Source organism: Populus nigra, chromosome 7 (assembly GCF_951802175.1).
Source record: "Populus nigra chromosome 7, ddPopNigr1.1, whole genome shotgun sequence".
Taxonomy (NCBI): domain Eukaryota; kingdom Viridiplantae; phylum Streptophyta; class Magnoliopsida; order Malpighiales; family Salicaceae; genus Populus; species Populus nigra.
Window position 1 is genome coordinate 2840428 of NC_084858.1, and position 12197 is coordinate 2852624.

At 35.0% G+C, this 12197-nt stretch overlaps 2 protein-coding genes across 5 annotated transcripts; one reads left to right on the forward strand and one right to left on the reverse strand.

Annotated features, from left to right (window-relative positions):
• The first annotated feature begins 3334 nt into the window (after window positions 1-3334).
• Window positions 3335-9363, forward strand: LOC133698596 (transcription factor E2FB). Of its 4 annotated transcripts, XM_062121575.1 has the most exons (15): window positions 3664-3792; window positions 4777-4920; window positions 5384-5576; window positions 5803-5859; window positions 6004-6089; window positions 6168-6256; window positions 6379-6436; window positions 7314-7366; window positions 7456-7506; window positions 7610-7658; window positions 7778-7843; window positions 7928-8007; window positions 8129-8354; window positions 8677-8743; window positions 8847-9363. In XM_062121575.1, the coding sequence occupies exons 2-15, from the start codon at window positions 4906-4908 to the stop codon at window positions 8978-8980; spliced, it is 1224 nt and encodes a 407-aa protein (XP_061977559.1). In that variant the 5' UTR covers window positions 3664-3792; window positions 4777-4905; the 3' UTR covers window positions 8981-9363. The 4 variants fall into 4 exon arrangements, with proteins under 4 accessions (XP_061977556.1, XP_061977557.1, XP_061977559.1 ...); XM_062121572.1 differs by lacking the exon at window positions 4777-4920 and having other exon boundaries at window positions 3335-3792; XM_062121573.1 differs by lacking the exon at window positions 4777-4920 and having other exon boundaries at window positions 3336-3792; window positions 7931-8007.
• A 385-nt stretch (window positions 9364-9748) lies between these two features.
• On the reverse strand, window positions 9749-10795 carry LOC133699366 (uncharacterized; the record flags this gene model as incomplete). The annotated part of the gene is made up of 3 exons (XM_062122601.1): window positions 9749-9992; window positions 10096-10287; window positions 10583-10795. Coding segments are annotated over 3 exons (579 nt in total), but the record flags the coding sequence as incomplete, so codon positions are not given.
• Between the last annotated feature and the right edge of the window lie 1402 nt (window positions 10796-12197).

Genomic DNA, 12197 nt, shown 5'->3' on the forward strand with positions numbered 1-12197 from the left:
GTATGGTTGCGGGTGCTTTTCAAATAACTTTTCGTGCCAAAATGCATGCCAACGATGTTTTTTTATTTTTTAAAAATCATTTTTGACATCAACACATCAAAACGTACAAACTATATTAAATTTTATCAAAAAAAAAACAAAAAATTTTCAAATTTTTTGGGAACGCGGCCGCAGCCGCGTTCCCAAACGGTGCCTTAAGTGGTGGGAAAGTGCATCGAAGTGGGGAGGGGGTTAGGCTTAGGGTTAGGGTTATGGCGCGCCAAAAGATCGCAACTTTCTCTTCAGAAAAGGTGAGCAATCGCCGATTCTAACCTAACCACCCCTTCTCTTTTTTTTTTTTTTTATAATCTTTCTTTTTTCATGATAATTGAGCAGATTTATTGTTTTTTGGGGGTTTCTTAAGAGTAAATGATAATTTAAATCCTCGCAATTTAATCTTTTTAGTTTTAAAAATGATCAATTTAACTTTTTTCGGGTAAATGATAAAAAAATATGATAAAAATTAACGATATTACAAAATTAATATAACCAGGGTGATTACATTATAAATTGCATTGTTGTAGACAGGGACGGAACAGAAAAAAATATTAGAAGGGGCTAAGGGAGGGGCATTTTCTTGCAGCATGTTACTTTTATTAAATATTTACAAGGAAAGGGTATTTTCTTGCAGGGGTCGGAGTTCTTGTCAGCCCCCCTTTCTTCACCACTGGTTGTAGAATCGAGTCTGTTTAATGGTTGACTTGAGACTCGGGTGATCCAACACCTAGGCTAGGTTTTACAAAGTTAAAAAATAAAGTTATAATTGATCCATTTAAACCCGAGTGATTTGGAGAAACCGGGAGAGACTGAAATTTTTTCTTAAACCTTTTATGATTTTGATTTGGGGTACAAATCTCAACTTTCTAAAAGACAAGTAGCCACCATGCTTCAGTACTTCTCAATATGCTTTCTCTTCATTTTCTTTTTTCCTCGTAATTTAGGGTCTTATCCTCATCAACACCCCCTGAAATAACTCCTCTTACTCCTCCAGTTAGTTCATTGGCAATGAAAAGTCTTGCCTCGACTTTTCCCTCTGTCATATCAGGGGAACAAGCTACCAGATCAATCATGGCACTAATGTCTATGAAAACACATCATCTAGTGATCCAAGGGTTTGAACATTAGTGTTGCAGTCGCAGTAGGCTTTGTGGCTGGGTTTTTTTGTGTGGTTTTTTGTGGGGTAATTTTGAAAAGAAAAGGTAAAGAAAGAAAAGGAAAATGATGTGATTGTTGACAATGAAGATGAAAGTGGTGGTGCAAATGGCAAGCCTGTTGGAGTGTAAGCTTCATGTTCGATTTGTCTTGAAGTGATTCCTAATAATGGGGATTGATCATGGGCTAAGCTTCAATGTGAACACAATTTCATCTGGGCATGTTACAAAGTTTGGATTTTTATTTATTTTTTATGGTGTTTTTTGGTTTTGATCTGGAATTTTGAGATCTAGTAGGTGTAATGTTGTTTTAGTTATGGTTTTTGGGTAACTTTTGGATGTTTGTGCATTTTGTGTTTGGATTTTAAATTTATTAGCTGAAGATGTTGTGTAGCTTTTCATTATATATAGCACATAGGATTATATGTGATTTTTTTTAACATGTTATTCAATAAAATATATCGTGTTTATGTTTTTAGTTTTTAGGGCATGGTTTTTAGACCGGCCCAGTAACCGGTAGGGATGGGAAAAAAATTAAAAAACTGATTAAACCAAAAAAAATAACCATAAAAACTGAACAGTAAAAAAAATTAAAACGACATCGTTTTAATAAAAAAACAAAAGTTAACGGGTTATAACTGAGTTTTTGACCGGGTTACACTAGGTTTTTCTTTTCCATATTTTTTCTTCAGCCTGAGCCGGTTTCAGCCCTGGATGGACTCACCGGGTCAAGTTTTAAAACTATATTTCAGAGTTAATTCAAGTCAATTCTCCTAACTCGTGACCCGGATATTTCCCTGGGTCCTTAAAATCTATGATAAATGAATGTGAAAACATGGGGATTAACTGATTATGTTTTAAATCAAAAGGACTAAATTGTTTATCTATTAAATAAGGGGGGCTGGGTTGAGGTTTACATTTACCAAACTGGGACACCTGGCCCCACTACACAAGTTATGCTCTCAGTCCCATCTTGCACGTCAGCATCCCAGTCAAAATACTAAATCCAGTAATAATAATAATAACAACTTATTAAAAATGTTAAGAAATAAGAATATTTTCAAAGCAAAAGGATATCTATTTCTTTAATTATTTAGGATATATTTGTTTTTTTTTAAAAAATATTTTTTTCTTTACTTAAGATTAATATTTTATTGATGTTTTTATATTATTTTAATATATTGATATTAATAATTTTTTTAAAATAAAAATATTATTTTAATATTATTTTAAAAAATATTTTAATTATAATAGAAGTAGTCTAAGTTTTAATGAGTTTGAAACGGCAAAAATATAAATAAAAAATATAAAAGATTTTATGATTATTTTTTTTAATGTGAATTAAATAAAAAATCAAATTAAATATAAATTATTTTTATTCCTTTGGATGATGGGATCCAATCCCTGGCTTTTCTAGATTCTGTGAAGGGTACACATGCTCAAACCACTGGTGTTGTTACCATACAGAGAGATCAAAATACGACAATGACAAATGAACTTTCCTCCTCCTCCTCCTCCTTCTTTTTTTTTTTTTTCCTGACAAATTGCACTTTCCTTTTTCTATTATTAATTTATTTGAAACTTTGCACAGTCCCATTTCTTCGAAATAGGATTCTTTGTATAAAATAATTTAAAAATCACCACATGTGTATATATGATATATTCGGAGTAGTTTAATAAAAATAATATCATGCTACAATTATGCTCACTTATCTATTTTTATTTAAAATAATAAAAATATTTTCCCTAAATCTAAACACTGATCACTTTAATTTAATAAATAATTTAATAATAAGATATTGATTTAGTAATTAAAACACTGTTATATTTCTATAAAGATAAAACTACATATTTAATCTTATTAGAAAAAACAGTCATAAAATGATTTCATAAATAAAAAACATAAAAAAACCCTTAAATATTAACCTAATTAAATAAGAATTTTATAGTATCCATGAATAATAACTGGTGATATTCTATTACTTATTTTATGAAAATTATTTTTTAAAAATATATACTAATCACCTAATTGAAAGGGAAATAAAAGAAAGGAAATCTAATTTAAAAAATACAAATTACATTTAATTATGAATTAATGAATTAAATAAATAAATAAATAAATAACGAAGGCAGCACTTCCCTCCACATCTATATCCGAACCAAATTCCCTCCTCCTCTTCCCTTCCCTCGTTTTCCACCTCCCTCCCTCCCTCTCTCTCTCTCCCGCTTTTTTTATTTTCCTTTCCTTTCCATCCAAGCACCCCCAGATCTCTCCGTCAATTCCATTTCCCTCTCCTTTCAATTCCCTTTCTTACTTCAATTCCCTAAAAACCCTCCAAAAAAGATATAATTTTTAGTTTTTTCTTACTTAAAAATTCTTGCGATGTCGAATTCTCAAGCACAAAACAACCAATCAATGAAGCAGCCGCAGCAAAGCAGTATGCAGAGTCACGCACCGAATCAGCGCCAGCATCAGCAACCGCTTTCGTTTTCTTCAATGAAGCCACCGTTTTTGCCTCCGGGTGACTACCACCGGTTCTGTGACGACCGACGACGTGCCGTTTCTGATCATGAAGTTGAGGGCATTGTTGTGAAACCTCCTGTAAGTATTTACTCTTTTTTTTGGGTTTGGGGTTTTGGTTTTGGTTTTTTTTTTTTCGTGGTGATCTGCTTTGTTTTTAAGTTTGACTGTTTTTAAGGGTTTTGTGATTCTGGGATTTTTTTTAATTTTAATTTTAGTGGAAATTTGATTTTTTTGGCTAATTTTGTGTTCTTGAAGTGAGTTTTGGAGATGGGTTTGGTTAAATTGTTGTGTTAGTGGGTTTTCTAGAGCTGAATTGGTGTATTTCACGTGTTTTTTGGGGTAAAGGGCTAAACTTTCTGCTTAAAAATATTAATTTTTGTAACTTATTTTGTTTGTGCTGATTGGGATTAGATGCCCTCAGTAATGGTTTCTATTTTGGGGTTTTTGTAAGAGTTTAAGTGCTTCTTACATAATCTTGGTGAGTTGCTGTCTTAAAATTCACGTATTAGGATCCGTTGTTCAGGAGGTAGGAAGACGAGGGGAAGGGAGTGGTAAAGGATGGTAAAAAGCTGGTGGTGAATGATACAAGTGGTTAATTCGGTGTGTGGTGTCTGGCTTGTGATAGCATACGGGGAAATATTAGGGACATGTGGTAAAGATTTGTGTCTAAGATGTAAATGGGACACGGTAATGATGCATAAGTTTACTAGAGGAACATTACATTTAAATTGTAGGATTCAATAACTTAAGTTTCCTTATCAATTTGTCTTGTTTCAAGTTGTGGTCCTAAAGTCAAGACATTACACACCTAACTGTTTGATAAATGATGCCAAGGCTTTGGTGAGGGAAGTAGACCTTCTGTCAAGTTAGGTTGATTTATGGTTCCTTAACATCTACTGCAAAAAGAGATGAGTACTTTGCCTAAATAATAAAATTGCTGCATTTTGGTTGTTTCTACTTCAAATGCTTTCTGAGAAACTATGACATCTTATTGTGATGTATATGCCTGGTAAAAATGGCTCGCAATGTAGCAGTGCCATTGATTACTATTTTTCCCACCAGGCTCTGAAAGTTGTCCTTGCCTATTTTCCCTCTAATCAAGGATCTTTTGATGCCTATGAAGTTTCTGGAAGGCAGCATGACTGCGAGTCCATTATGATGTAATTTTGGAAGGAACATGATGCTTATGCCATGAGCTTGTTTCAAGTTAAGTGATGAAGGTGGCTCAGATAAAGTTGCTTCTAGCTCGCCCTTTGTGGTCTTCAAGCATGTGATCCTCCTGTGCTTGCATTCACCATCCTGACATGTTTGCTTCTTGCAGAATACTTATAAACACAAGTCTTGATGTTTTATCTTTTTCTGTATGATGTTTTCCTATTCTCAGAATTCAATTATCCCTTAAATATGTATATTGGGAAGTGTCTAACTCTTGTGCTTTCTCCTTTACACTCATTTTTACTGAACACTTAGGATACACAATTTGGAATTCATGTATGTTTCTTATAGCTTTCATTTATTGATATAAGTTTGGCTGGTGGTGTCAGCTCAGAGGTTATACAAGATATATTCTGTGTACTACCTTTTAAAAAGCAAAATCTCATGAGCTCATTTGTTTTATAATTGTCAACAACTTACAGTGCGATAATATAAGTTAAATGTTGTATATCAGACATTAAAGCGGAAGAGTGATGCAGCAGATCATCAAGGTGAGTCCAGTGACTGGAATGCTGGTCATGGATATATGGAAGTAGTGACCAGCCCCCTGCAGACACCTGTATCAGGAAAAGGGGGAAAGACACCCAAAACATCAAGACTCTCAAAGAGCAGTAAATCTGGATCTCAGAGTGCTGCTGCTGCTCTTGGTGAGTATATTTGTTTTAAACTTCTACAGCGGTGTCTCATATTTGTGGTTCTGGAGTGTTTTTTTGTCACTGGTTAGGTCAGGGTAAATCAATGACTAAGTTGATTTGTTGTGAGTTTCTTTTATTGTGGAAGAACTCTTCTGACCGTATTTTAATTGACTTCATTGGTGAAAAGAAGGAAGTGAAAGTAAATACATGTAGTGAGAAACGTTCTCTGAATTGGCAGGTTCTCCTGGAAATAATCTTACTCCATCTGGTCCATGTCGCTATGACAGCTCTCTAGGTAATCTTTTCTGTTCGTGCATTTCTGTATGTGCTTTTGAAACAGAGTAGTTGGTGATTATCATGAACTCCATTTCAAATAACTCGTGGAAAAAAGAAAAACTACACTGTAAAAGTGGTAATATATTATGTGATTCTGATTCAGGTCTCTTGACTAAAAAATTCATCAATTTGATCAAACATGCTGAAGATGGCATCCTTGATCTCAATAAAGCTGCTGAGACTTTAGAGGTTACCTTCAGTTCAGTTTCCATCTATTCTATCTTATGTTGTAAAATTCTGTCATTTAAAGGTTTGCTTTCATTTCAGGTTCAAAAAAGGCGGATATATGACATAACAAATGTTCTAGAAGGAATTGGTCTTATAGAAAAGAAGCTCAAAAATAGAATTCAGTGGAAGTATGGACTTCAATTCCTTTTTGATGTCACTTGTTTTAAATTGTAAAATTGTTGCATCATTATCTACTATTATTAAAGTTATTTTTGCATGTGATGAGTAGCATTTGTTTGAATGTTATCAGGGGACTTGATGTATCAAGGCCAGGGGAGGCGGATGATAATAATGTTGCTACTTTGCAGGTATGCAGTTATTGACAACCAGCAACTCTTTTTATTTCTGATCGTGACAACTGACAACTTGTTTCTTGGCATGGCATTTTTCTCTTGGATTAGGCTCTGCAAAGCTGTTTGTAAAGCGTGTTGCTTTAGTTTTCCTTCCTGGAAAGTTTTAGAGCCAACTATGGCAGCGTGTTTAGAACAAACAGAGCAATAGATTGATAAGCATAAAAATCTAGAATCCACTTGGCCAAATCTGCAACTGCACAAGGGGCACTTCTTGGATCCACAAGAACAAAGAACCAGCTCAAGTTTCATTCACTAAAAGGTCTCTTTATTACATAGAATACTGTGCTTATAGTTGCACATGAAAACCTCAATTTGCCCTTATAGTATAAAACTTAATTAATATCAAATGTCAACCAATGCTGAATAACCTACTATAGGAAAAAATTTTAAACAAATTAAAACTTCTGATTTGATAAATAACGAATAAAATTATAGTAAATCCAATTCATATTTTCCCTGGACTGATGCATTGCTGGCTGCTGACCCTATTTGGATGAAAGTCCTCCATCCACAGGAAAGAAACGCTGATTCTTTAATGGAACAGCTATGCGAAAATGTAACAGACTCTTGTATGCCAACCAGTTAGGTTGTCCTTGCAAATGTCCTATGAGCTTCATTTTGGGACACAACTTCTATAACAGTCTGTAGCATCAATGCAATGCTTAAATTTGAATTCCTAAGGCTGCACTAAATGCTATTCTCTATGAATTAGTTACTTGAGTTGAGATTTCATTTTCAGTTACAAAACAGTGGATTATGCACTGTTTCAATGAACAAAAACTCTCAGGAAGTACTGGATTTTACTTCATCAATGATTGCCTTTTTCTTGCAGGCAGAAGTTGAAAACCTGACCATGGAGGAACGCAGATTAGATGAACAAACAAGGTTATGCTGTTTTTCCTTCTGCTTATGCGATATCCCCACGTTGCTTTTCTGAAACTTTTAGATTGTGCTGAGGCTCTAAATTATTGCAGAGAAATGCAAGAAAGATTGAGGGACCTCAGTGAAGATGAAAATAATCAAAAGTAAATTATTCTCCTCATGTTTCCATGGATTATTGATAGTTTGTACAGCAGTTACCTATTTTAATTAAGAGACTCAGCCCATTTTGCTGATTTACCATATTAGGTGGCTTTTTGTCACTGAGGAAGACATCAAGAGCTTACCTGGCTTCCAGGTTAGTTTTCTTTGTTTCATTATCAAGTAATAGACTTGGTGCTTGGAGTGTCACTGCCTTTCCTAAAGAAAATTTTCTATATTGCTAGCAATTGAGTTTGTAATTTTTTTCTGTTACAGAATGAAACCTTGATAGCAATTAAAGCTCCACATGGTACCACTCTAGAAGTCCCAGATCCCGATGAGGTAATCCCAAAAGCAGTCAATTCAGGAAAAGGGTTACAGTGCGTGTACATTTTTGTTCGTTGTTATAGTTTTTCCTTTCCTCAGCAGGCAGTTGATTATCCTCAGAGGAGATACAGGATAGTCCTTAGGAGTACAATGGGCCCAATAGATGTTTATCTTGTCAGGTATCTTTTCATTTATTTTATGTTACTGGCAAGGCCTAATCTTCATTCTAGCAGAGCAAAGATTCATTGGTCACTCAAGAATTTATGTAACTGACTTTCCTGATGCCTCTCACCTACTCAGTCAATTTGAAGAGAAAATTGAGGATATTGAAGGTGTTGAGCCACCTCCAAGCTATCCATCAACCTCAGGCTTCAATGAAAATCCAGCTACTACAATGACCATGGAGGAGAGCAGAGGAAAGGAGGTTGAAATGCAGGAACAAGATGGTCATAGAATGTGCTCAGAACTTAACACCGCACATGACTTTGTGAGTGGGATCATGAAGATTGTTCCCTCAGATGTTGATGTAAGTTTTCCTTGTTTGCTGTCCTATTTTTCAGAAAAATGCAAGCTGTCAGCTGCTTATGTTTGCTTGGAATGTTAACAACAATTGCAAGCACAAGCAATGAAGCACAGCAGGTCGGGAAAAGCACCTGATGTTCAGATAATTGTCTGAACTTTGTGGGATTCAACCTGTCAATAATTGATTGGTTTAACATGCTGTCGTTTTTCCTAACACGGATTTGAGTTCCATGGCATGTGCTCTACTATCTTTTTACTAAAGAAAGGAACTACCATTTGTAAAATAAATAAGTTTCCTTAATTCTAATTTTGTTGTTTAATTACAGAGTGATGCAGATTACTGGCTTTTATCAGATGCTGGTGTTAGCATTACAGACATGTGGCGTAACGAACGTATCCTTGTTAAGATATTGAATTGTGTTTACCTCATTTGTGTTCTCATCCTTCATAAAGTATAGACCAGCAAAACTTCTGAGTTCCTTGACTGCAAAAATAGCTGCGGTTGAATGGAATGACTTGGACACACTTCATAATGATTATGTCATGCCAAATGTCTGCACACCACAGCCCCAAACTCCACCATCTAATCCAACAGAAGTGCCTCCCGGTACTAACACGACTGCTGGATGAAAGGGAAATGTTGGCGAAACATGTCAAAGATAAATGGCTTTTTTTGGGTCAAGAACCTATGGCAACCACCATCTGCCTTTACCGTTGTGATATTTTGGAGGTTGGATCGAGGGTTCCTGCAAGCTACCATAGCTCCAAAGAAACTAAAGATTGCGGAGGTAGCTAGTTCATTGTACAGCTTAAGTAATATTCATGATACGTATGATTCTAGTGGCAAATAAAGAAGGTAACTGACTTGTGATCGATCCTTGTATATTTCTCCGCTTCATGGCTTTGTTGTATTTACTGACTTGATATCCGTTTAGGTGGCAAACTATGTAATATATAATGCGATGACAGTATTCACTCCTGTTTAGAAACTGAAAAATAGATATATTTTCTGAGGTGTTTGCGTCTCTTTTGCTGTTCTACAATTGATTTGTGAAACCAAGGCACCAAATGGCAGGATTGAAGCATGTCCTGATAATTGACATCTCAATGTTATCGCCTGTGGATGCAAGGCATTGGCTACCTCCTTGAATCTTCCCCGTCTCCTGAATGGATTGGTTGTTCCCGTAATGCAGTGGTGATTGTGGAATTTCATTGCTCGGTGTTGTTTATGACCCAAGGAACTCTGGTGATTTCGCTAGTTGCAACCCAAAGGACCTAAAAACTATCAAATAAATTGCTTAGAGGGTTGGTAAAGATCTGAATTCATGGATTTTGTTTTCATTTGTTCCATACCAGAGGTATGCATCTTGTATATTGTGTTCATGCAAAGCTTCAGTCTTGAAAAAGAAAAAACCACTGTAAAAGTTTGTGTCATTATAATGGCTTATTACTGAAATTATCACCGACATCAAAGGACACATGGAATCCGAGCCAAGAACAAGTAAGAGCCAATCCAGCCAGCAACAATGGGAGTAAGAGCCACAGTGGGGGGAAACCTTATTGGAGATGCAGCCTTATGTGCAGCATATGCCAGAACAAATGTCCCAACTTTCTCCGCAGTTGCATCAGTTGAAATTCCCACCTGCAAAATCCAACACAGTTCCGAGTTTAAAATCCATTACTCGTGGAGGACAACAAAATGACCCAAAATCCAGTTGATGTTTTCACTGATAGATGCTATTTACCTTTTGCAGCAAGGCTTGAACATCAATGCCAGCACTAATGAGTGCATAACATAGTGAGAAAGAAATCAAGGACAGAGTAATTGAGGTAGCAAGGTATGCTCCTCCATATTTTGCTAGCAGCTCCTTGGCTTGATCTCCCTTGGATTTAGTTTTCTCACCATCTTCCTCCCCCTCCTCTTTTGAGCTAAATATCTTCATTTTTGGAAACAATAGGCTTGGCCAATTAGTCTCTTGCCTACTAAAATACATAGTTCTCCAAGCAGTGTTTAGGCAAAGACACTAAATTCAAAGAAATTACAAAACAGTGGAGATTTTATAAAACAATATAATAATTCTTATCCAACCTGCTTTATCCACAATTTATGCAAAAAAAAAAGGTAAGAAAACCAAGAAACCACATTATGGGCACTTAAAATTCACATCAGGAAAGGCAAGAACTGAAACAAAAGTAGGGAAAAGAAAAGAACTTAGAGAAGGGAGTAACTACCTTCCATAGACCAGCTTCAAGACCATACTTCTTGGTAACTTCCTCAACAGAGGAAGAAGATGGGGCTTTCCTTTCTTCAATTAGCTCTAGTTTCAAGTCGTTTAAAACTGGATTTGGGAGGTTGAATATAAGTACTTGGAGCTTTTGTTGTTCAAGAAAGAAGCAAAAGAGAAAGGAGGGAGTTGAAGTTGCAGAGTTGCTGTTATTTGCCAATCAAAAGCAAATTAAAACTATCCTAAAAACAGTACATGCTCGATCTAAAGTTCCAAGTAGTGAAAAGTTCTTGGAACTTAACAGGAAAAAAAAAATCGAGGACTTAAGCCAACCAAGAAAGGTCATTAATGAAAATAAAAAAAGGAAAGTGAAAATCTTACCACATTACTACCCTCACAGTTTTCAGTTATTAATTAGACTAGATTGAGATGGACTTGGAAAAAAAGATTTTTGATCTTTTATTTTCTTCCTGTTTTTATGCTTTTCAAATATGAAAATCACTTGAAAATGAAAAATCAAGGAGATAATTAGAGATATGATAAAGTTATGGATTTAAATGGTAAAATAACTAACTTTAGAGATTTCGGTTCTTTCATTTTTCTGATATTAAATTTATTTATAAATCTTGAATTTCTCTTTTTGCATACGATTTGGACTCTGCATATATATATATATTTCAATCTGGGTTTGATAGAGACACTTGATATTTAAAAGAGGAAATATATAATCATAAAAAAAGCAATTATTAATTGACATGATAAGGAAAAAAAAGAAGAAAAAACAGAAGATCGAGAGACCAGTTACATGAAAAAAGATGTTTAATTATTAACTACATTCATGCTTCTTCGACATTGTTAGTTGATTTTATTACACTTATATATCGAATAGGTAGAGCAAAAAGCTAAAGCATGGAAAAATCTAAAATATTATGAAAATTTTAGTTTATGAAAAATTTGAGTTTAAGGATAATTTATAATTATCAGCTCACAATGAATTATCTTAAATTCTTTTTGGTTGCAGATTTAGATAGATTTATGATATTCTATCCAAAAACTTAAATTAATTATCTTAATTTTCTTCTTAATTACTTAAGCCCCATTTCCTACTTTCTGTTTAACCTCGCAAATCTTCAGATTACTCACAGGAACCAAAACAAACCATGGCAAGCAAAAACACCAAATGTTCTCCAACGCAATCCGAAAAACTTTCCTTCATAACCAAGACAAAGAGCAATAGCTTTCCAACAGCCCTTTGTGAAGAAACATCAAATCCAAATGCCAGTTTGAAGCATACTTTAAGCTCTCCTTCACTATCCTATACATATACTTCTGTGAAGGATTTGATTCCTTGTGTCGAAAGCAACAGTCCTTTATCACAAGGTGGTTTTTGTACTATTCGATCAGCTGAGGATATAGCAATAAGCTATGTTCTGGTCCAAAAGGCTGCATGGTTATACTTACAACCTTTGCCTAAAACAAGAACGTCCTCCTCCTCCTCCTCCTCCTCCTCCTCCTCCTTCAAGAACTTACTTTTGGGGTCACATTTGGAACAAGCTAATGAATACTTGTCCCAAATTCATCAACAGCAACATAGTTGGGAAGATTACACATGCCCTTGACAT

Coding starts and splice junctions, on each gene's coding strand:
- LOC133698596 (XM_062121572.1), top strand. CDS start 3,574: ATGTCGAATTCTCAAGCACAAAACAACCAATCAATGAAGCAGCCGCAG. Junction 5,860..6,003: donor TCGCTATGACAGCTCTCTAG/GTAATCTTTTCT, acceptor ATTCTGATTCAG/GTCTCTTGACTAAAAAATTC. Junction 7,659..7,777: donor AGAGCTTACCTGGCTTCCAG/GTTAGTTTTCTT, acceptor TTTCTGTTACAG/AATGAAACCTTGATAGCAAT.